This window comes from Eubalaena glacialis, chromosome 5, assembly GCF_028564815.1.
Source record: "Eubalaena glacialis isolate mEubGla1 chromosome 5, mEubGla1.1.hap2.+ XY, whole genome shotgun sequence".
Lineage (NCBI taxonomy): Eukaryota > Metazoa > Chordata > Mammalia > Artiodactyla > Balaenidae > Eubalaena > Eubalaena glacialis.
Genome location: NC_083720.1, coordinates 136,873,924 through 136,899,868, shown reverse-complemented (window position 1 = coordinate 136,899,868; position 25,945 = coordinate 136,873,924). Strand labels below are relative to the sequence as shown.

At 40.1% G+C, this 25,945-nt stretch overlaps 1 protein-coding gene across 1 annotated transcript; it reads right to left on the bottom strand.

Moving 5' to 3' along the window:
* Positions 1–1,855: 1,855 nt before the first annotated feature.
* On the bottom strand, positions 1,856–14,196 carry LOC133092779 (alcohol dehydrogenase class-3). Its single transcript, XM_061192596.1, has 9 exons — positions 14,091–14,196; positions 11,261–11,362; positions 9,458–9,599; positions 8,482–8,569; positions 5,913–6,132; positions 5,502–5,762; positions 4,626–4,761; positions 2,287–2,425; positions 1,856–2,148 (listed from the first exon to the last, which is right to left on the bottom strand). Exons 1-9 carry the CDS (start codon positions 14,100–14,102, stop codon positions 2,124–2,126), a joined length of 1,125 nt encoding a protein of 374 aa, XP_061048579.1. The 5' UTR covers positions 14,103–14,196; the 3' UTR covers positions 1,856–2,123.
* Positions 14,197–25,945: the final 11,749 nt, after the last annotated feature.

Below are 25,945 nucleotides of genomic sequence, written 5' to 3'. Positions count from 1 at the left end.
CAGGATCTACATCAACTACTACGACATGAACGCGGCCAACGTGGGCTGGAACGGCTTCACCTTCGTCTGAATGTCGCGCTCCGGACTCCCCCGCCCCAGGCCCGCAGCCCGCGCGCGGTTTTCTGCCCGCCCCGCCCCCAGCGACCCCACCTCCCGGGACGGAGAAATAAACGGCATGGAGACTGGGGGAAAAAAAAAAAAAAAAAAAGGCACAGAATAGTGTTAATAGTATTCCTTTGTGTTAATTTAAAGTATATGTATAAATGCTATTATATTCATAGCAACTTCTGGGAAGATACATAAACTGAATAGTGGTCACCTATTTTTTGGGGGGAGAGGGAAGTGTAGCTTTTCTTTCTCATGCAATTTTCTCTACTATTTGAATGTTTTAACTCTTGGATGTATTGCCTCCATGTATTTATTTTTGTGTTAATGGATCACCTGGATGGTAAGACTATGCATCCTTTTCGTTTGCTTCTTTATTCTGCTCAGGGTAAAGAAACCTAAATGTTACTTAACAACAGCACCAGGAAAAGACTGATAGATTTGACTATATTAAAATAAAAATTAAGAAATATAAAATATATTAAAATATAAAACTTACAAAGGATTGGCATCTAGAATAAAGAACCCCTAAAAATTACTCAGAAAAAGAGAAGTAATCCAACAGAAAAATGGGCAAAGGATGTGAACAGACGCCTCACCAAAAAGGAAATACAGATGGCCAAAAGAAGGAAAGACTTGGGACCTCCCTGGTGGTCCAGTGGTTAAGACTCTGCACTCCCAGTGCAGGGGGCTCAGGTTCCACCCCTGGTCCGGGAACTAAGATCCCACCATGCTGTGTGCCACGGCCAAAAAAAAAAAACGACTTTAGTCATTAAAGGAAATGCAAATTAAAGTCATTTCACACCCATCTGATTTGCAAAAATGTCCAGCCACATTTAAGAGCAATTTGACAATTTCTAGTAAGGTTTAAAATGTGTTTATCCTATGGTACACATCCTCCGTAACTAACGCACTGAGCACAATGTACAAGGATGTTCCACCACAGTGTTGTTAGCAATACAGAAACAATTTGGGGAACAACTATATGCCATCAGCTGGAGACAAGTTATGGTAGTTCATATAATTGACTACTACTGCACAGTACTAAAATTAATGAATGGGACCATCACCTACAACAGGGATTAATCACAAAATAAAGAGTGAAAAATGAAAGCTGCAGAATGAGGCAGTATCAGGTTTAAAACATGTATGACAATACTGAAGACTAAAGGGTTTACGGATACGTGCAGTCAAAGTATGGCAATATGCATGGGAGTGATTGATAAACACCCGATTCTGGATGTTGACTATACCGCAGGAGAGGAAAGGCAAAGTCGTCTGGAAGAGTAAGATGTTAAGATTTGACAAAATAAGTGCTGGAAATTTGGGTATTCAGTTCATAAATATTTTCCATATGCTTGAAATAGTTCAGAGTGACCAACAACACATATATACCTACTTAAGCTCAGAAGGTAGTTTCAATGATGAATTTGTGGGCCAGATGTTATACTAGGAATTAGGAGTCTACGGCTGAACAATGCATGGTACCTGCCCACAAGAAGATAATCTCACAGAAGCAGATTTGGGTTCTGATTAACTGTGCCACTGCTGACTGGAGAAATCTGTTCTTTAGTAAATGGGCCTGAGACCCTTAAAAGTTAAGCAAAAGTTACCAAGGACAGTAGAAGACAAGGTTCAGATACTCACCACTGCCCTTCTTCCTCCATCTTTCCTTTAAAGAATGAAGATAATGGGGAGAGGAACCATGAGAAAGAATTTGGCATACAACAGAGCTGACAACTTCCACACATACGCAGAAATTCCTTTTATTATGTTAAAAATATTCCTTAATGAGCCAGCAATTATTTATGTGAAGAAGAGTCCAGAAAACAGACTTATGACAGTATTAGCCTTGTCCTTGATTAGACATTTATGAATTTATACACAAAACATTATTCCCCAGTTAATGAAGGTCTAAGAAGCTGTGAACTTGAAAGAGCTCCTTCCTGCTTGTCTGGCTGCTCCAATCAGACTACAAGACTTAGTTACAAGGATGGAAGAATTTTTCTCTTTTGAATTTAAAGCTTTACAACAGTTCGGATGCTGTAAGAGAAGAAAGCAATAAACAGGTTCTGAATGATTTCTTTGAAGACCACTAAGACGGTTTTTTTTACCCTTCTCCCTCCATAAGCCCCAAATCATTACCACATTCTATACTACACAGCTAAAGAGAAAGCTCACCTCTTCCCTGCATGCATCAGTTCAAAGGCTTCGTTAATTTGGTCAAAAGGCAGATTGTGAGTCACAAATTCATCAACCTTTATTTTTTTGGACATATATTCCGACACCAACTTTGGGACGCTTTCTACACTCTTCCATCCTAAAAGAAATCATACATCTATTCATTAAGTTTTCCAACAAATCTCTACAGTATGCTTATTACTTAGTGGGTGACAAAGACATTTAAGAGAATGAATTTTTTCACGAACTAAAGAGGAATGAAAAACTTCAAAATCAGCATAGAGAGGAGGAAGAAATGCACATCTTTAATTAAGAAAAAAGTAAATGCCTTTTGAGCACTTGCCTTTTTCTGAATTAAGGTTTACTAAAATCTCATTAAATCTTTTTTTTTTTTTTCATTAAATCTTAATGGAGATTTTTAAACCATACAGGATAGAACTCTAGAAGTCTCAGAATAAGCTTATTTAAGTCCACAACAGCAAAGATTTCTGTAATCGTGAAATTCAAGGAAGAAAACAACTGATGTGATACATGACTATTTCTGTGGTTTTAATTTCAACAATAAAGATACCATCTCAGAAGAGAAAACTGAAATTGAAAAGCAAAGTAGGTGATCTTTAGTTACAGGTTATGATTTTAAACAAAATCAGATCCTTCAATTTCTCACTTGTATTGAAAGAAGCAGTAAATCGACAAAGAAGCCTTCCCACCTTTTTTTAAACCAAGGAGTCTTTGGACCACATTTCAAACCTCTTTTGAGCCTTTCCCAAATCTCCCTCCTTGTGTCCTCTACCAGTTACCCTTTCCTTCCAAACTGCAGTGCTTTTTTTTTTCTCCTTTAAATCTCCTGGTAACTGAGACAACCACAGCCACTGCTATTCCCTAAACTAAAACTTCTGTTTACATTTGTGAGTCATATTTTAGCAACACCCATGGGGCCCCAAGGCTCCAGCTTATTTCCCAACAAGCATGTGCTTGGATGAGGCTTCAGTGAGAGGTGACTACCAACCCCCCTGGCTCAGTCTCCCGGACTAAGAACACCCTTTCAAATACAGCTATGGACCCTGAGATGATGCCCCTGAGCTGCATGTATGGCTCTGAAAGTCTGTTCTAAAATACTCAAGTGCGGCATACGTGTAGCGCTTTGGAAAAGAGGGTTTAGTCAGCTTGACATTTGCCTTGACAAATTCTGTAGTATAAAGAAGGAAAACTTTGGCCAAACCCCTCATTTTTCATACTTTCCTAATCTTTTCTTCTGGCCTTGAAAAAGCTGGCATAATATGAGGTAGGGGACACTTTGTTAAACACAGATCATTAAAAACTCATGCTATTAGAGAATGGACTTGAGGACACGGGGAGGGGGAAGGGTAAGCTGGGACGAAGTGAGAGAGTAGTACTGACATATATACACTACCAAATGTAAAATAGATAGCTAGTGGGAAGAAGCCGCATAGCACAGGGAGATCAGCTCGGTGCTTTGTGACCACCTAGAAGGGTGGGATAGGGAGGATGGGAGGGAGACGCAAGAGGGAGGAGATATGGGGATATATGTATATGCATAGCTGATTCATTTTGTTATACAGCAGAAACACACCACTGTAAAGCAATTATACTCCAATAAAGATGTTAAAAAAAAAGAAATGCAAATTCTTGGGGGAAAAAATAACTCATGCTATGTAATTCTCTTTCCTTAGGAGGATGGTAAGGATATAAATATATTTTTAAAAAATCTATGAAAAACTTTAGATTTCATTTATTCACAACAGTTGGGATATACAAACACGTTCTGATGTCTTTTCTCTTCTCTAGCTGAGCAACCTCGGAAAATGGTGGCAACTTTCTCAGCATTCTGCTGGTGGTTAGGCAACCCCAAACCACCACGTACTTTTAGGATCATACAAGGGAAAAATGATCAGTCTGGCAGCTTTTCAGTTTTGTTATAAGGTTTTGTCTAATTTAATATTTTCAGTTTAAGACTTAGTATTGGTTACTGCTGAAATCAGTACTATTCCGATGGAAGTATGATCACATCCAGGGATCACTGCACTCTCTGGAAAAATGAGTAAAAAATGCCAATAACCTATGTAAGTCTACAACATGGCAAAGGGTGGCTGATACTGTTGTTTGCTTATCCTGTAACCAGCTTCTCACTCCTGACCTACACTCAACTATTTCATTAACGGAATATTAATATCTTTTTCAATGTGTAAGAAGTAGCCTTGTGTTTCAGGAGAAGCTGAGCACCTCCCCAGTCCCAGGGGTAAATACTGATTGGGATTAAAATTCTGCCAATGCAAGTAACAAAAGAGAAAATGTACTCATCTCATCCACCAAATTACCTCCAAAGGCAGTGCCTTTCCACGTGCGGCCTGTTACCAGCTGGAATGGACGAGTGGCAACTTCTTCACCTGAGGCAGCTACTCCAACCACCACGCTGACGCCCCAGCCTTTGTGGCAGGCCTCCAGCGCTGCTCTCTGCAGGCAAATCACAGAAGTCAGTGCATTGTGCTGAGAATATCTGCTTCCCCAGAAACTTCCAGGGGAGAGGGTGGTGGTACAGAGCTTTATTAGAAAAATGGCAACAAAATGATCAAAGTGAGTATTTAGTAAGTTTAATTTTATTGAACAATTTTAACACGTATTTTAAAAAATTTACGAACTTGGCTCAACACTGACACAAATTGAAAGAATTTAAAGCTTTCATTTGTTGTCTATTTTAAAAAGTAAATCTTAGCTCAAAATTCTAAAGACTTAATATAAGGCAGCAGGCAGAGAAGTAACAGTTATACTTCTGCTGAGTGTCTACTTTGTGTCAGGTACCTACAGTTACTATCTGCATTTTACACATGAGAAAACAGGTTTAGAGAAGTTAAGTAGTTGCTCAAGGTCACTGAGTTAGTAAGTGGACGTATATCTAATTCCAAAGCCCATGTTCTCTACAGCTGCATCATTTTGCCTTTTCATTTAATGAAACACACTCTGAGATTTAAGTGTACGCTGAAAGGCACAGAAACATTTCCCTTCATCTTGCCCTTCTATCATTTCCAATTTCTAGTTCAAGTAGTCATTTTTCCCTTCTAATAATTCTTATCAGGGAATTCAAGACTCTTCCTTTGCAAAACAAAACAATTTTGGACCTTAATTAAGGAAATTACATTAAAAAAAGCAGCCCCCCCCCGCCCCACCCCACTTGGAATGAAGCCAAGCATACTCACCATGACTTTCACGTTACCAATACACTCAAAGGAATAGTCCACTCCCCCATCAGTCATCTCAACGAGCACTTCCTGGATAGATTTACTGAAGTCCTGGGGGTTAACACACTCAGAGGCCCCAAACTCCTTAGCCCTTGTGAATTTATCCTTATTGATGTCCACACCAATGATCCGGGACGCACCAGCCACCTTACAGCCCATGATAACTGCCAATCCAACGCCTCCCAGGCCAAAGACGGCACAAGTAGAGCCAGGCTCCACCTAATAGTAAAGATAGTCTATAAGGTACTCATTTCACAAGAGTCAAGGAAATCATTAGGTTTCTTACTGTTTGGGCCAATTTCACTATTCCAGCAAGGCTTTGTTGTATGAAATTAGAAGGTGGACGCTAAAACCCAGGCCAACACCTACCTTGGCAGTGTTCACAGCAGCACCATAACCAGTTGAAATGCCACAACCCAGAAGGCAGACTTTATCCAAAGGGGCTAAAGGATCAATTTTAGCAACAGAGATATCAGCCACAACTGTGTATTCAGAAAATGTGCTCGTTCCCATGTAATGTAAAATTGTCTTTCCTTTACAAGTAAATCTGCTAGTGCCATCTGGCATTAATCCTTTCCCTTGAGTGACTCTAAAGAAAATAAAAAAGGAAGAAGGTAGGGTAGAATCAAGTTTCCTAAAATGCACAGGAAAAAGAAATCAATTTTAAAAAAAATAACCAGTAAACAGAAGAGTGTGCTAAGACCAAAAGTCTAATTTCTAACATATTCATTAATAATTTAGCACCTTTCAGCAATGCCTTATTAGGAAAACTTATAAAAGAATTATAATCTTACCTATCTTTTCCAACATTCAATATGCTTCTGGATTATACTGTCAGAGTATTGAAATAATTTTAACAGGTACAATTTATGGATCAGATGAAATGATTTTAAAATTTTAAAATTCCATCATAAAACTCTGTGAGCAAATATACCTTTATAAAGCCAAAACCAGCATCTACACAGCAAAGATTACAAGCAACTATCCACATCAGCTGATGAAAGTAGATGTCCAGACTGGCTGATTTAGATCTTTCAGGAGGCCTATTTCAAAAGTGTAGCTCTCACCACTGATAGGATACATGGTAACAAAAATTATTTTTGATATTCTAAATAGATGATGTAACATCTTGCTTGTGCTCAAATCCCACGTGATCCTGGGCAAATGAATTAACTTTTGTGCCTTAGTTTCCTCACCAGATAATCAGAGAAACCTATCTTTCTTAGACATTGCTATAAAGATCAAATGAGAGGTTATGTAAAGCATTATTAGCACTGTGCCTGGCACAGAGTGCTTAATGTATATGTTATTTTAACAAAAATAAACACTATAATTTGATGTACACTCTTGGACAAATCCTTTGGAATATATGTGAATAAATAAATATATGTAGATGAAGAAAAATGGATTGTCTCTGGATTCAAGAATAAGTACATTTCCTTTGAGAGAAAAACAAAAATATGATCAGAAACAAAGAACAAATAGGTGAAAAAGCTCTACCACAAATAACTTGTATCTTTATGAGAGCAAGTTAAGGTTTGTTTAGCTCTGAATGTGAGAAATTGCTCCTGTCCCAGAAGAGTTTCTTGAACAAAAGGTGATATGGGATGTATTTTAAGCTTTGAAAGGACTTGTCCTTCTAAAAGGTTATAGACAGCCACAAAAAAACCTATTACCATTATTATATTTGACGTGTCAAAATTTTTTCAGACCGTGTTTGGAATTCCCTTTCAAAATGACTAGTTTTTTTTTTTTTGGTTCTAGCTTTTTAACTGGATTTACGTGATAAAATACATGGAACCTTATTTCCAAAAATCGAAACTAATTTTGTCAATGGCATTAGAAAACAATGCAAAAACAAACAGATCTCCCAAACACTGCTGGTGGGAGTATACCCCATGACTCAGCAATTTCAATCCTAGGGAAATACCCAAAGAGAAAGTTGTGTATATGTCCATCAAGAGACACATATGAATGCTTACAGTGGCACTAATCACAACAGGTCCAAACTGGCAGCAACGTAAATGTCCATGAACAGGAGAATGGATAAACAGTGACTATTTGGAATGGAATGTGAAAGAAACAAAAGAAAACCACTGATGCACAGAGCAACCTGGATACATCTCACAGACACTATGAATGAAAGAAGCCAGACAAAAGAGCACATATTGCATAATTCTGTTTATATGAAGTTCTACAGTGAAAGATATCAGAATAGTGGTTAGCTTTGAGGGAGGCAGGTGTTGACTTGTATGGGACATGAAGAACTTTGTGGGCTGCTGGAAGGGTTCTCTATCTTGATCTGGGTGATGGTTATAACTATTAGATGTGTATATGTATAAAAATTCATGGAGCTGTACACTTAAGATTTGTATACTTTAATTACTTCATTATATGTATGTTCTACTTCAATAAAAAAGACAAAAAAGGGGCGAACAGACACAAGATCTTAAATGCCTCAAAGAAGTTCTTTAAGTGTGTTACCTTGCTACTGTCAAATAACCACCTTTTCTGTGTCAAAAGGTTATGTTATCTCTTGTAGTCTTCCCAAAACCTTATGAGCTAAGTTTTATTACTTCGATTTCATGGACAATAAAATGGCTCATAAAAATGACTTCATTTAATTTCAAAGCATGTCCCTCCTTACTACCTATTTTGGCAAATTTAGCCTAGTGTTATGGAAAGAGAATGGGTTCAGAAATTTGTGAGGTACCTCTTAACAGCTGATGCTGCTGGGCACACCACTTAATTTCTGGGTCTAAATTTTCTTATCTATGAATATAGTGATAGCAGTGATAATGACAGGTTGCCCTAAAGATGGAATGAAATAATTCATGTAAAATGCCCTGTATAAATTGCCACATACTTACTTATTATCATGATATTATCATGATTAGTGTTACCTCTTGTTTTAAGAATAAAATAAAAAGACACTAACCTTATCTTCTGGCAAAGGTTCGTTTTAGGATTTAGACAAAATTTGCACTCTCCACACTGTGGGATGTAAAGTGGGATGACAGTATCACCTGGAAAACAAATGCAAGGACATTATCCTGAATAGGTAGCATCTGATTCTAAATGAATACATCAGCCCCTGCAAATTCCCATTTTTTTTTAATTAAAAAATTTTTATTTATTTATTTATTTTTGGCTGCGTTGGGCCTTCGTTGCTGCGTGCAGGCTTTCTCTAGTTGCGGTGAGCGAGGGCTACTCTTCGTTGCGGTGCACGGGCTTCTCATTGTGGTGGAGTCTCTTGTTGTGGAGCACGGGCCCTAGGCGCGTGGGTTTCAGTAGTTGTGGCTCGTGGGCTCTAGAGCGCAGGCTCAGTAGTTGTGGCTCACGGGCCCAGTTGCTCCGCGGCATGTGGGATCTTCCCGGACCAGGGCTCGAACCCTTGTCCCCTGCACTGGCAGGCGGATTCTTAACCACTGCTCCACCAGGGAAGTCCCCCAAATTCCCATTCTTGTCAACCCATGCCGCTTTGCAAAGTTAACAACTTTAAGACCTAGAACTTTACCTACGTGACATCATTCGGACACTGCCTGACTATGCAAAAAATACAAGCTTGAAATTTTTGTCTAAGTGAAACTTTTAAAACAGTAAGTGGAGAACAAGGCGGTCGTGTGCTTCAAAACACTGACTCAATGCATCTTCAAAAATTCTTGCTTAATTGGGCAAAATTTGCTTTGGAGATGTACTTAAACCATTTCAGATAAACAGCAGTCTGCATAATCAGAGAGAAAGAAACTCTCAAATATTTGTGCTTTCCAGATGAGGCGTATAAAATCAATCTTGACGACTTACTTAGGCGATAACTTATTCACAAATAAACAATGTATAATTTATCAGAAACATAATTTCCCTATAGAAATAAGCCAAAATTGTAAAATAAGTGGTTCAAATACTCTCCTTACCTGCCTTCAGCTTAGTAACTCCTTCACCAACACTTTCCACAATTCCAGCACCTTCATGTCCCAAGATCACTGGAAAACTCCCTTCAGGATCAGCCCCACTCAGGGTATAGGCGTCAGTGTGGCAAACTGCAGTGGCAATAATCTAACAGGGTATTAAAGTAAAGAGTGTCTACGTGTGTGTGCATGCGATTCAGAGTGAGGCATAGGTGGAGGCACTTTTACTTTAATAACATATTTTATTGATTAGAAGATACAATTCTTTCATATTTTAACCTGTCTAAAATCAGCATGTGCTTATACTCTATGGCATCTTAATTGAAACTGGCAGCATTTTCTTAGTGGTACTTAAAAGTAACGGTGCATTTACAGGCAATGAAACATGGTACATCTATTCTCCTTTTCAGTGCATGTTAGCAGGAGAAGGTAAACAAGGTGATGTTTTGGGCACTGTGCCTTCTGCAGGTGTGGAGAGGAACATCACCTGTGTGCAAAAGCAGGTGGAGCCCCTTTCACTGCTGGCCTCCTCCTAACTGCTGGGGAATGCGATTTCTAAAAAGCTACTGGCTATTTCTGAAATACGTCAGCCTGCTTGGTCTGGGCCCAAACTCAGAGGTTTTATTGGAACCAACTCCCCTTTCAGCAGCCACACACAATTTCTACTTAAATAAGCCCTTTATCCCGATTTCTCTAGCCTTCAAGCATCTCTCATTTTTCCAAACTACCAAAAGCACAGAAAGGAAAAGTCCTGGGGGTGTCTGTATTTATGCTTCTCTGCTTCTCACAAATATATCCGATTACAACATAACATTCTTAGCTGTTTGTTAGCAGTTTCCCAAGGTAGACTGCTGAACTCAGTGTGCCCCATACGGCTCATTTTAGTACATCCAGGACCAACATTTTCTTTTTTAGTAGCAAAATCACAATCAGGCTGATTTCTGAACTTAAAAACATACACACTAGTCTAAGATTTCGGATATCTGGGCCTGGGTTGAAAGGATCTGAAAACGTTATTTGGCTTTGGCTTCTCGACCTGTTAAGTGTGACCCCTGGGAGCATGAGAATTGGAGGTGGGATGGGGGAAGTATACTCCAATTCACAGCAAAAAAACGCTTATTTTTTCTAGAAGGTGAGTTTTATTCAATGTTCACTACTTTAAAGCACTGATTTTATATCAAAACAAGTACAGAGGAGAATGCCAGAATATCCAGCCGGCTGCCTTGTGCAATATGCCTCTCTCCTGGGGTAACTTCAATTTCTCTGCCAGAGCAGAGGTTGAGAAGCACTGCAATAATGAATCCCCTGAACCCTGGCCTTGTCTGCAAGGGTCAGTACATTTTAAAGCTCTCTTAGCAAGCTTACTTCACGTGCTTGTTGGTCTAATCAATTAGGAACCTCTTCCCAAATCTTATTTGAAGTTTCTTCTAACATTCCAAAGACCATTTCTTTCTCCTTTTGTTTCTAATGTGTCATCATACATTTTAACTTATGGGATTTAACCACTGCAGAAAGGGGAGCATCCTACAAAGCCACCTTAAACCCCGGCTGCAGGAGATAAACTGCAGTAATCCAATGATCCATGGAGAAGGCTGCTCGGCGCAACACCAAAGCTAGAAAGATGGAGAAGAGTGCTGCAAAGGTGAGAGGGATAAAATAAGAGGCTGTGATTCCAAGGTTGGATGACTTCCAATACCTTCTCCTTGACACTGTCCTTTGGGATTTCTCCTCTGCAGACCTCAGAGGACTCATCTATCCAGAGACCTAATGGTAAGCCTTTTTTTCCCAGTGCCTTAGATGTTTCATTACCTTAATTCGAACTTCATGAGCCTTTGGGGGTGCCACCTCTATCTCTTCTATGGAGAGAGGCTTTCTAGCCTCCCAGGCAACTGCAGCCTTGCATTTGATAACCTGAAATGGGGAAAACAGAGCAAGATGTTTATCCTCCTGAACTAGTAACAAACTACTTATTAGTTAATTTAGATGCTGATGAATGCTAACCTTAGAAAGTATATCACAAATTCACAAAGACACATATAACTCTAAGTGATATGGAGAACTGTCTGGCACGTGTTTATACTTCGTATAAATGATATTCATTAAAAAGATTTAATTGAGATGACCACATGAAGTTTAATTCGGGAATTCCCTGGCAGTCCCGTGGTTAGGACTCGGCGCTTTCACTGCTGGGGCCCAGGTTCAATCCCTGTTCCGGGGAAACTAAGATCCCTGCAAGCTGCATGGCCCCCCCCCCATAAAAAAATAGTTTCACTCATCAAATATTTAATGATCCTCTACAATGCATAAACAGGAGCTGGTTAACAATACAGGTTCCAAGAAAATCTGATTCAGTAGTCTGGTACAGGGTCCAAGGAATCTGAATGCTTAAGATGTGCCCTACGAAATTCTTTTGCTCAGGCCGGTTTAAGTAACACTGGTTTAGTGCCAAACTGCACGGTGGGAAGGAGCGTAAGGAAAAGTATCAGAATGGGGGAATTAAAAAAAAACTACATCTATCCCTTTCAACTGTGCTATCCAACACAGTAGCCACTTGCCACGTGTGGCTTTTGAGCGCTTGAAAAATGGCCAGTCTGAACTGAGATAAGCTGTAAGTAGAAAATATACCCAGATTTTGAAGAGTTAGTATAAAAAAATTAAAATATTTCAATAATATTTTAAAAATATTGATTACATGTTGCGATAGTATTTTGACTACATTGGGTTAAGTTTTAATCCAATTTAATACCGTTTTAATGTGGCTAATAGAAAACTTAAAATTACATATGTGACTCATACTGTATTTCTATAGTATAGTGCTACTTCAGAGTCTAGTCAATACACTCCTTTACCAGAGAATGAAGTGTAACGAGGAAGGTTTTCACTCGTTCACGTAATGCTTATGAAACATGTTCACAGAATAAAGATTGCACTGGGTTTATAGGAGACAGACTTGAAAGCCAACGATTACAAAAAGTGTGATTTAAAGGGATAGGCACAAAGTGCTACAGAATGCAAAATGTGGAGAAAGAGTGTAACCGGTTGGTGGGTTTGGGAAAGCGTCACTTTTAACTGGGATGCGGAAAGATGAGGAAGAGTTAGTTACATAAAGATAAAATATCTACATATAGAGTGACTGTGAGTGGTGAATATGAAGCCCCTTATACAGTCCTTGACACTGTAGCTTTGCAGAAATAAGGTGGTAGTTATTAGTAGCAAGAGAACAAAGAGTAGAGGAAAAGGAGAACTGAACTATGTAGAAGGATGAGTGGCTTGTGTAAATTGGCGAGGCTGGAAATGATCACTTTTAAAATTAAACAGTAGATATTAAATCTGATCAATCAATCAAGCAATCAATCTGGTAAAAAAAATTCATACACTGCATTAGAATCTTTTTTCACCTCAATGTACCATAAATCTCAAAACAAAACTCCAAAGGTAAAATTCAGAATGCTAACAATTAAGTCACATATTCTAGAGATCTGAAACAACAAGAATAAATCAAGCTTTAAGTCCCTCCTCCACCCTTTTAAAGCGTATGTGAAAGGAGTTTAACCTTTTCCTGTCAATGACAATTCTAAACAAAACAAAGCCCCACGCTAAATCCACACTCAATTGCCCTACTTCAACATCTGAACTATCACAGGAATTATAATTTTTCACATTCTCTGCTGAAGACACTTGGTAATAAGGAAAAAAAACCTGCCAACTTGCTAAATCTGAAAGATCGTTTAGAATTTACCATTTCTATTTAAGTCCAAATCGTTTTAGAAAATCTGTTTGCAAAGCATTAAAACAATCAGCAACTTTAGACGGATTAATCATATTACTCATATATTTCTGTCTTTCTTTATTGTCTAATGTGTATTTCAGGAACTTGCAATAGTCTGTTGCACAGGGTTTGGAACCCCGGCTCACTATGTTTAGTGTGATCACTAAGCACGACCAACCACTAAGCCTCAAGTTTTGGGTCTGTAAAACGGGCTACTACCTTGCATAGCTGTTATGTGAGGATTAAAGGAGGGTATGTATAAAGCTCTGGTGCCCAAGTGCTCCAAAACGTTACCGAAAGGGCCCTAGGAGCCTTCCAAAAATACATTCCTTGGTGGCACAACAATAGCTCAATTATGAACTACTACCGTGAAAAACAGGCAACGTAGGGGTTAGGAGCACGGGCTCTGGCTGCAGCTTTGCCACCTAAAAGTATGGCCCCGGGCAAGTTACTTATTTTTGTGTACGCAAGGCGTGGCGGCCCCTAAGCCACCCCCAGGACACCAGGCTAGAGACCGACTCCCCCCCACCTCCACTCTCCGGTTCTCCCCACCTCCACCCCGCTTCGGCTGCCCCAGGAAGCAGCATCAAAAACCCTCCCACGAACGGAGCCGAAAAAAAGCCTCCTCCCTCCCTTCTTGATGAACGGCTCGCCCGAAGCCCCGTTTCAGCTCCAGCAGCCGGAGGCCGTCTCCGGGCCAAGCCCCGCGCGTCTCCCCCTCCCCTCCTGACTCCCCCCCACCCCGGCCCCCCCGGCCCCCGACCCCGGCCCCCCCGGCCCCCGACCCCGGGCCAGCGGCCCGGTTCTGCTCCATGGTTTCCCTCCCTCCCTTTCTTTTCTGGACTCAGCCAGTGTAGCAGCCAACAATACCTGGCTCGCCATCTCCTCCGATTCCGGTCAGCGCGAATCAAGGACTCAGTAGAGGCCCCACCCCAAGAAAAGATCGAGGGCGTGGGCGGGGCCTGCGTCCGGCGGGGTCCCGCCTGCGCCGGGGAGAGCGTGGAGGCGGGGTTTGCGGGGGCCGGGACGTGAGGGGCGGGGCCCGCGGTGCGGCCCGGCCAACGTGCCAGCGGAGGCCCAGGTGGCGTCGCGGGAAGCTCGAGGGGTTTCGAGGAGGCTGGATGGCGGCGGCCGCTTCGTGAGCCACGTGACAGGCTTGCTGCACGATATCTGTCAGGAAAGGGTTTCCCCGTGTAACTGTAGCCCAGGCAGCGTCGATAAAGCTTACAAAGGAGAGTTGTGGAAGGTGAGGAACCAGGAATTAAATTCTCTGGAAGCATGTGAGAAGCCGTGAGAGGACTGCACCGTCTTTGTGCTCCTTCTACACACTTTGTGGGCACGTCTTGAGGGCGCAAGGCGAGTAAGATGCAGCTGTTCGAGGGAGTCTCCGTCAGCTGAGCTGTGCGAAGAAGGATGAAGGGCACCCCCCAAAACGGAGGCTCCTTCAGGAAACTTCCCAGCGTCAACTTGAAAAAAACGCGCAAGGGACGACCAGTGAGTTTATTCAGTGTCCTGCTGGGGACTGTGGCGTGGGAGACAGCCTCTCAGATAGCTCAGAAGAGTTGTCTTGGGAGGCCAGTAGATATGTGATTTGGAGGAGGGAGGTCCATGTAATCCAGCGTGTTATCGCCTAGATGGTTATTGGTAGTCCCGAGGAACAAGTATCTTAAGTGAATGATTTTCGTGCATGGGAAGGTGTGAGAATCCAGGTTCATAAAAAAGTTTCTCTTAAAATATTTCTCACTATCTAAGGGCCTGTTTCGCCTGTTTTCCCAGAGCACGGAGTGCCACTTTCCTCATCTTCACCCTGAATTCCTTTCAGGGTGCACTGTAGGTCAGCGACTGCAGTGGCCAGTGACTCAATCCTTGCAGAACTGGATGGTGGGCAACATCCTTCATTTTACACCAGGCTTCTATGCCAGCTGCTGCTGAAGGGTGAGTAGGATTTCTGGTGGTGGTTGATAGGACATGGGGAGAGAACTTTGCAAGGAGGAGAAGGGGGCAGGGAAAAATCTCTGAAACATGGATGCATTTGATGTGTTTTAAGAGTGGACCAGAGTATAGAGAGAGGGAGGATGAAGTATTTGCCAGTTTACTCTTGAACTCTGTTATGGATGCTGAATTTTATTAAAATGGCTCTACTGAACAGACCACTCTTCTTCCTTGCTGCTCAGTCTTTTTAATGGCTTTTTAATGGCTCCTTTCCCTCAGTATATACCTTAAGGGTTAGTGCTCCCAAAAAGTTTGTCCGAAGTCTTTCCTTTCACTCCACCCACTCATCTACACCATGGCTTTTTTTTTTTTTTTTAATTAATTAATTATTTTTGGCTGTGTTGGGTCTTCGTTTCTGTGCGAGGGCTTTCTCGAGTTGCGGCAAGCGGGGGCCACTCTTCATCGCGGTGCGCGGGCCTCTTACTGTCGCGGCCTCTCTTGTTGCGGAGCACAGGCTCCAGACGCGCAGGCTCAGTAGTTGTGGCTCACGGGCCTAGTTGCTCCGCGGTATGTGGGGTCTTCCCAGACCAGGGCTCAAACCCATGTCCCCTGCATTGGCAGGGAGATTCTCAACCACTGCACCACCAGGGAAGCCCTACACCATGGCTTTTAACTTCTATTTATATAAGGACCACTTCTAGATTATGAATCAGGATGGCTCCCAGTAAACTCCAGACTTGGGCACACAACTGCCTTCTAGACCTCTGCCTCCATTAGGATATCTCACAGTTATCTCAGACTCAACTTGTCCCAAACTCATCCTGTCATCCTTTTTCTTTAAAGGTACTCTTTTTTCTGTCTTTGTGTGATATCACCATCTACCTATTTGCCCAGCCAGAAATCTGGGAATGGGAATCACAACTTCTCCCTCTCCTCCAGCCTCTGCATTCATTCCATCGCCAAACCCTAAGCACCTCTTACATCTTGTACCTTCTCTCTGTCCCCACTGCTGCGGCCTTAGTTCAGGCTCTCATTATTTCTTACAGGGTTTCTGAAAAAGCATCCCATCTGATTTCTTTGTTGCCAGGCCCCTGAATCTGATGCACTTCTAAACTCATGCCCCCTTAGTGGTATTTCCAAAACAAACATCAATCCGTGACATTTCTTTTCACCTTTAACGATTTTTGAATGATATGGTTTATAAGTAAATAAATGTCATTCTTCTATTTAAAAATCTTCAAGGGTTGAGAGGGGGCTAAAATCCAAACTCCGTAGCTGGGCCAGCCAGGCTTTGTTTAACCTGGTTCCTGTTTATCTCTTCATCCTTGTTTTCTGCTATTCCACCATACAAGTATTGCTTCAATCTTGGGGAATATTTGCAGTTCCTTAAAAGGGCTGTTCTCTTTCTTGATTCCAGGACTTTGTATATGATAGAACTTCTGCTTGGAATGCAGCAAGCCTTTTTCTAGTGAAAAAAGAGTTTTTAGCAGAGAGTTAATTTTCTTTTCCCTATTACAGATAAATTGTCTATCTTCTGGGAAGAAACATTTGCATTTTTATGGCACCTTGCTTAAAAATAATAGACAGGACTTATAGTTTCCTGTCTGGCTTCTAAGGCGATTGGAAGTCATAATTCCATCCTAACAAGTAAAAAGCTCACCAGGCTGAAAAATCAAGACTCTTCTCAGATCCATCAGAGAAGTGAGATTACAGGGAGAACTGCTGATCCCAGAATTGGAGAGACAGATACAGAGCATCACAGGTTACCAGAGCAGAAACCCATCTCTGTGGGAAGCAGTTTTGGGGTTGGAAAATGTGAAGTGTAATTGGTGAATTGCTGGAGGCTTAGTGTGGATAAGTCTGAGAGTTAAAAACTCCAGAGGAATCCAGTCATAGTGGGCCCTCACACTTCCGTGACTTTTATCTGTAGGTGCTTTACCAGGATCAGAGAAGAATCCCCTCGTGCTTCTCGCAGGGGAAGGGGAAAGGGAACCATTTTGAAATATGCCAGAGCATTCTGTTTTTCTTAACAAGGCCTGCCCTCAAAAGAGATTGTTTTACCAGAGCCTGACCTACTGAGGGATTATTAGAGTTTAACTGACGTTGGGGAAGGGAAATACCTAACTGCAGCCCCCTTTCGACATCCTGTACCACCTGAGGGGGTGAAAAAAATTGAGAAGAATTTGTGAAGTTCACAGTCCAGGGGCGCAGGATCACTAAAAGACTGAGATCTAATTATAAGACTACAGAAACCTTCCCCTTCTCCTACACCTTACCATTACATTACTAAAGGCCTATTTACCACCTTTTTACCCAATAAGTATATCATATCTGCTTTTCAACAAAAAATAACAAGGTGTACTAAAAGGCAAAAAACACAGTTTGAAGAGACAGAGCAAGCATTAGAACCAGACTTTGATATTGCAGTGATGTTGACATTATCAGGAATTTAAAACAACTATGATTAATATGCTAAGGGCGCTAATGGAAAAAATAGACAATATGTAAGAACAGGTGGATAATGTAAGCAGGAAGATGGAAATTCTAAGAAAGAAACAAAAAGAAATGCTAGAAATTAAAGTCACTGAAATGGAAATGAAGAATGCCTTTGGTGGGCTTTTTTTTTTTTTTTAATTATTATTTATTTATTTATTTTGGCTGCATTGGGTCTTCCTTGCTGCACACAGGCTTTTCCCTAGTTGCGGCAAGTGGGGGCTACTCTTTGTTCCAGTGCACGGGCTTCTCATTGTGGTGGCTTCTCTTGTGGAGCACGGGCTCTAGGCGCACAGGCTTCAGTAGTTGTGGCACGCGGGCTCAGTAGTTGTGGCTCGTGGGCTCCAGAGTGCAGGCTCAGTAGTTGTGGTGCAAGGGCTTAGTTGCTCCACAGCAGGTGGGATCTTCCCAGACCAGGGATTGAACCCGTGTCCCCTACATTGGCAGGCAGATTCTTAACCACTGAGCCACCAGGGAAGTGCCGGTGGGTTTATTTGTAGATTGTACATAGCTGAGGAAAAGATCTATGAGGTTGAAGATATGTCAGTAGAAACTTACTAAACTGAAAAGCAAACAGAAAAAAGAAACTGAAATAAATGGAAAAGAATATGTAGGAGCTATGGGATAACTACAAAAGGCGTAACATATACATAATGAGAATGCCAGAAGAAGGAAGAGAAAGAAACAGAAGCAATATTTAGAGCAATAATGATTGAGAATTTCCTCAAGTTAATGTCAAACACTGAACCACAGATCGAAGAAGCTCAGAGAACACCAAGGAGGCTAATGCCAAAAAACAAAACAAAAATAAACAAACAAAAATCTACACCTAGGCATAACATATTCAAATGACAGAAAATCAAAGATGAAAAAATCTTGAAAGAAGCCAGAGGGAAAAAAACACCTTACCAAAAGAGGAGCAAAGATAAGAATTACAACCAATTTCTCCTCAGAAATCGCCTATGCAAAAACATAGTGAAGTGAAGTATATAGGTGTTGAGGGAAAAAACCTTCCAATCTAGAATTCTGTGTCCTGTGACTTTACCCTTTAAAAGTGAAGGAGAGATAAAGACTTTCTTAGACAGAGAAACGTTGAGGAAATTTGTTGCCAGAAGACCTGTCTTACAAGAAGTGTTAAAAGAAGTTCTTCAGAGAGAAGGAAAGTGAGCCAGGTCAGAAACTCAGATCCAAATAGAGAAAGGAAGGGCAATAGGGAATGAATAAGTGAAGGTAGAATAAAAACTTTTATTTTTCTTTATTGATTTAACAGATAACAGTTTGTTCAAAATAATAATAGTGGGACTTCCATGGTGGTCCAGTGGTTAAGAATCCGCCTTCCAATGCAGGGGACACGGGTTCGATCCCTGGACAGGGAACTAAGATCCCACATGCCGCAGGGCAGCTAAGCCCGTGTGCCACAACTAGAGGGCCTGTGTGCCTCAACTACTGAGCCCGCACTCTCTGGAGCCCGCATGCCACAACTAGAGAGGCTGTGTGCTGCAGCTACTGAGCCCACACACTCTGGAGCCCGTGCGCCACAACTAGAAAGAAGCCCGTGCATCGCAATGAAGAGCCCGCATGCCGCAATGAGGAGCCCGCCTGCCGCAATGAAAGATCCCGCATGCTGCAACAAAAGATCCCGCGTGCCACAACTAAGACCCAATGCAGGGCTTCCCTGGTGGCGCAGTGGTTGGGAGTCCGCCTGCCCATGCAGGGGACATGGGTTTGAGCCCTGGTCCGGGAAGATCCCACATGCCGCGGAGCGGCTGGGCCCGTGCGCCACAACTCCTGAGCCTGCGTTCTAGAGCCCGTGAGCCACAACTACTGAGCCCACGTGCCACAACTACCGAAGCCCATGCGCCTAGAGCCCATGCTTCACAAGAGAAGCCACCGCAATGAGGAGCCCGCGCACCGCAGCGAGGAGTGGCCCCCACTCGCCGCAACCGGAGAAAGGCCTGCGCGCAGCAACCAAGACCCAACGCAGCCAAAAATAAAATAAATAAAAAAAATAAAATAAATAAAATAAAATAAATAAAATAAAATAATAAATTAAAAAAAAAAAAAAAGACCCAATGCAGCCGAATAAATAAATAAATAGTTAAAAATAATGTAGAAAATAACCTAGCTCCAATTCCATCTTCTCATTAAAAAAAATAATAACAGCAAAAACATTTGATGATTATAGTTATGTATAATTGAAGCGGATGACAGCAATGATACAAGGGATTAGAGGGCGGAATTAGGATTATATTGTTATTGTAAAGTATTAGTACTACCAATGAAGCCATATAGTGCTATTTGAAAGTGAACTTGGATTAGCTGTAAATATATATTGCAAACTCTAGGGCAACCACTAAATTTTTTTAAGGAAGTATAGCTGATATGCTGAGAAAGAAGGAAACATGGAATCATGTAATATACTGCATTAACACCAGAGAAGGTAGAAAAGGAGAAGACAAAAACGGTAACAAAGAAGAAGGACAACGAATAGGAAACAGTAACAAATATGATAGATAGTAATCCACCTATATCAGTAATCACTTTAAATGTCAGTAGTCTAAATGCACCAATTAAAAGATAGGGACTGTCAGTGTGATTCGAAAAACAAGTCCCAAATATATGTTATATACAAAAAGCCAACTTTAAATATAAAGACACATATAGGTTAAAAGTAAAAGGATGGAGAAAGACATAACATGCTAACACTACTCCAAAGAAAGCTAGAGTAGCTGTATTAATTTCAGACAGCAGATTCAGAGCAAGAAATATGAGGTATAAAGAGAGGCGTTGCATAGTGATAAAGGGGTCAGTTATCCAAGGAGGCATAACAATCCTTAATGTGTATGTATCTAACAACAGAGTGTCACAATACATGGAGACGCTATCTATTTAGGAGAAATAGGTAAATCCACTATAACGGTTGGAGACTTCAACACCCCTCTGTCAGAAATGGATAGACGCAGCTGGCAGAAAATCAGTAAGGACATGGTTGAACTCAATAGCACCGTCAATCACCTGGATATAATTTACATCAATGGACTATTTCATTCAACAACAGCAGACTACATTTTCTTCCTAATATCACATGGAACATCCACCAAGATAGACCGCCTTCTGTGCCATAAAACACACCTTAACAAATTTAAAAGAATAAAAATCATACAATGTATCCTCTCTGACCACAATGGAATTAAAGATAGCTGGAAAATCTGATAATACATGAGATTAAACCACACACTTCTAAATAACACATGGGTCAAAGAAGAAATCTTAAGAGAAATTAAAAAATATTTTGAACTTAATGAAAACACAAATTTAAATTTGTGGAATGTAGTGAAAGCAGTGCTTATGGGAAAATTTATAGCATTGAATGCATATGTTGGAAAAGAAGAAAGATCTAAAATTAATCACTTAACCTTCCATTTTAGGAAAGTAAAAAAAGATCACATTAAATCCAAAGTAAGCAGAAAAAAAGAAATAATAAAATTTAGAGTAGAGGGGAATTCTCTGGTGGTCCAGTGGTTAGGATTTGGTGCTTTCACTGATGCGGCCCAGGTTCAGTCCCTGATCAGGGAACTAAGATCCTGCAAGTTGCACAGTGCAGCCAAAAAAAAAAAAAAAGAAAAAGAATTTAGAAATAAATGAAATTGGAAACAGGAAGTCAGTCAAGAAAATCAACAGAACCAAAAGCTGGTTCTTTGCAAAGATCAATGAAATTGATAAACCTCTAACCAGGCTAATTAAGAAAAAAAGGGAAGGGGAATTCCCTGGCAGTCCATCCAGTGGTTAGGACTCAGCACTTTCACTACCATGGCCCCAGGTTCAATCCCTGGTGGGGGAACTAAGATCCTACAAGCTGCATAGCATGGTCAAAAAATAAAATTAAATTAAAATAAAAAGGAAAAAGGGAGGAACACAAATTACTGATTTCAGAAAGGAAAAATGAATCTATCATGATAGATTCCCATGGACATGCAGAGGATAATAAAGTAATACTATGAATAACTCTTTGCCCACAAATTTGATAATCTAGATTGAATGGATAATTCCTTGAAAGGCACAATCTGTCCAAAACTCACACAAGAAGAAACAGACCATTTGGATAGGCTTATATCTATTAGAGAAATCAAATCAATAATTAATAACCTTCCCAAACAGAAAGCACCATGCTCAGAGGGGTACACTGGTGAATTCCACCAACTATTTAAGAAAGAAATTGTACCAGTTATCTACAGTCTTTTTTAGAGAGAGACACAGAGGAAGATAGATACTTACTAATTCATTCTGTGAAGCCAGCATTACCCTAATACCCAAACCAGGCAAAGCCATTACAAGAAAACTAGAGAACAATATCTGTCATGAACCTACATGTAAAAATTCTCAGCAAAATATTATCAGATTGAATCCAGTAATTAATAAAAAGAGTTATATGGCACAACCAAGGGATTTATCTCAGGTATGCAGCCTGGTTCAACATTTGAGAATCAACTAATGTAATTCATTTCATTAACAGGCTAAAGAAGAAAAATCGCACAATCATATTAATAGATGCAGAAAAAACATTTGACAAAATCCAACACCCATTCATGATGACAACTCTAAGGAAACTAGGAATAGAGGGGAAAGTTCTCAACTTGATAAAGAACATCTACAGCTAACAACGTACTTAATGATGAGAAAGTATTTAGAAACTTTCCTACTAAAATCAGACACAAGGCAAGGCTATCCCCTCTCACCACTCCCTCTCAATATCATACTGGAAGTCCTAGCTAACACAATAAGACAAGAACAGATAATAAAAAATATACTGATTGGCAAGGAAGAAATAAAGCTGTCTTTGTTCACAGATGACATGACTGTCTAAGAATCCACAAAAAACTCGTGGAACTAATAAGCGATTATAGCAAGGTTGAAGGATAGAAGGTGGTATACAAAAGTCAGTTGCTTTCCTATATACCAGCAATGAACAAGTGGAACTTGAAATTAAAAACAATACAATTTACATTAGCATGGGAAAAATGAAATACTTAGATATAAATTTAACAAAATATGTACAAGATCTATGAAGAAAAACTGCAAAATTCTGATGAAAGAAACCAAACAAGAACAAAATAAATGGAGAGATAGTCCAGATCATGGATAGGAAGACTTATTTATGTATTTGGCTGTGCCAGGTCTTTAGTTGCTTCACACGGGATCTTTGTTGCAGTGTGCAGGATCTAGTTCCCTGACCAGGGATTGAACCTAGGCCCCCTGCATTGGGAGCGTGGAGTCTTAACCACTGGACTGCCAGGGAAGTCCCTGGTTAGGAAGACTTGATATTGTCAAGATGTCATTTCTCCCCCTCTTGATCTGTAGATTCAACACAATTCCAATCAAAATCCCAGCAAGATATTTTTGTGGTTATTGACAAACTGACTCTAAAGTTTGTATGGAGAAGCAAAAGACCCAGATTAGTCAACTCAGTACTGAAGGAAAAGAGGAAAGTTGGAGGACTGACACCACCCAACCTAAAGACTTACTATAAAGCTATAATAAGACAGTGTGGTATTGGCAAAAGAATAGACGCATCAATGAAACAGACTAGAGAGCCCAGACATAGACCCACATAAATAAAGTCAATGATCTTTGACAGCATAGCAAAGAAAATACAATGGAGAAAATACAGTCTTTTCAAAAATGGTACTGGAACAACTGGACATTCACATGCAAAAAAATGAATCTAGACACAGACCTCACAAAAATTAAGTCATAATGGATCATAGACCTGAATGTAAAATGCAAAACTATAAAACTCCTAGACGATAACATAGGAGAAAATCTAGATGACCTTGGGTATGGTGATGACTCTTAAAATACAATACCAAAGGCATGATCCATAAAAGGAATAATTGATAAGCTGGACTTCATTAATATAAAACAACATTTCTGTTCTGTGAAAGACACTGTCAAGAGAATAGGGGAAGCCACAGATTGGGAGAAAATATTAGCAAGGCATATCTGATAAAGGGCCATTTTCCAAAATATACAAATAACTCAACAATAAGAAAACAAAAAACCCAATTAAAAATGGGGTGAAAGATCTGAACATATTGCTCATTAAAGAAGCATATGGCAACTAAGCATATGAAAAGGTATTCAACATCATATGTCATTTGGGAATTGCAAATTAAAACAATAAGATACTACTACACACCTATTAGAATGGCCAAAATCTAAAACACTGACATCACCAAATGTAACAGGTATTCTCATTCATTGTTGGTGGGAATGCGTAATGATACAGCCACTTTGGAAGACAGTTTGGTGACTTCCTACAAAACTAAACATATTCTTACCATGTGATCTAGCAATCCTGTTCCTTGGTATTTACCCAAAAGTTGAAAACTCACGTCCACACAAGTTTTGTAGCAGCTTTACTCATAATTGCCAAAACTTGGAAGCAACTAAGATATCCTTCAGTAGGTGAATGGATAAACTGTGGTTCAGCTAGACAATGTAATATTATTGAGCACTAATAAGGAATGAGCTATTAAACCCTGAAAAGACATGAAGGAATCTTAGATGCATATTACTAAGTGAAAGATGCCAATCTGAAGAGGCTACATACTGTGTGATTCCAACTATACATTTAACATTCTGGAAAAGAAACCTATGGAGACAGTAAAAAAATCAGTGATTGCCAGGGGTTAGTGGGGAGGGAGGGATGAATAGGTGGAAGAGAGAGCATTTTTAAGGCAATGAAACTATTCTGTTATGATACTACACGGTAGATATATATCATTATACATTTGCCAAAACCTGTGGAATGTACAACACCAAGAGTGAACCTTAACATAGGAGTTTGGGTGATAATGATGTGTCAAAGTAGTTCATCAATGTAGCAAATGTACAAGTATTGTGGGGAATGTTGATATTGGGAGAGGTTGTGTGTGTGCGGTAGGGAGGAGGAGGTACGTGGGAACTCTGTATTTCTACTCAGTTTTGCTGTGAACCTAAAACTGTTCTAAAAAATAAAGTGTATTAAAAAATAATAGACAGGAGTTACAAGTAGATGTGTAAGTCTCATCTACTTTCTAAGAGAAGAAAAAATTGATACAAGGTGAAATCAGAGGCCCTCATTCTCATTAGAGAATTTGCTAGTGTGGACTAAAGTAGAAATAGCCTGAGCAGGTAGGAGATACAGGTGATCTTTCCAGATACAGATCACAAAATGGGTATAGCAGCAAAATATAGAAGTATTGGGGAACCTCAACCTCCTGGCAGCATTTGGAAGTAGGCCCTTTGTTAAATTCTTGACCTACTGTGCTCTCCATTTCATCGAATAGAAGAGAGGAAACAATGAGTGACACTGTTAACTTGTACTTAATTCTGACTCTTAAGATAATTCAGCTTATTTTTAAAATTTATTTTATTTATTCATTTTTATTTCTGAGATATACCTTTTAAAGTAATAACTAGAATTATGACTTATAACATTATACCAGAACATATAAGATTTTTAGGAATTTCATGTAATGTCTGAAACATTTATATTTAGATTTATTTTTAATTCAGCTCATTTTGAACTGAAGGGCTTATTAGGTGAAAATGACCTGTCATTTTAGACTTTGTAACATGCAAGTAAGTGTACACTAGACATAGTCAAACAGACTTCAAAAAGTTGAAGCATATTTCATAGAGCTCACAAGAAATAAAGATAAGTATTGAATGAATTGAAGGAAGAGTTCATGAAGCCATAAATGTCTGCTACATTTTGAGGGGAACTTTTTCTGTTTTTTGTTTTACCAGCTTCAGTTGACATTGCTTGGGTACATATTCCATTAGAGAGGTAGAGACAGCCCTTGCTATGTATGGCCCCTCTGAATTGGAACAGGAAACTGAGCTGCCACAGATGGGTTGAACACGAGGGAGCCAGAAGTGGTTGGTACTAATTCTGTTAAATACTGAGGCTCGAAATCTACCCATCAAACCCTTTCTCTTGGGAAAACACACATACACATAGCATACAAAGTAGATGGACACCTAATTTGCAGCTGCAAATCTGAATTGTGTTGTGCAGTTTTTCCTGTTACTTTTCAAGACGAACACATATCACAGAATTAGGGGGTCAGAGACTCCTTGGGTGGTGCTACGATCCCAAAGAAGTAAACTTTCCTTATGTTTTTTGTAGGTAATATAAGTTATCCATTATTGTAAGTAACCTGAACATATCTTTTCCTGATTGGAACTATGGAGACTCTGGAAAACCTGACAGGCTGGAGAAGTACAGGCATACCTCATTTTATTGTGCTTCACTC

Coding starts and splice junctions, on each gene's coding strand:
- LOC133092779 (XM_061192596.1), bottom strand. Junction 5,763..5,912: donor CTGCTGTGAACACTGCCAAG/GTAGGTGTTGGC, acceptor CTTTACTATTAG/GTGGAGCCTGGCTCTACTTG. Junction 2,149..2,286: donor CTGATGCATGCAGGGAAGAG/GTGAGCTTTCTC, acceptor CTTCTCTTACAG/CATCCGAACTGTTGTAAAGC.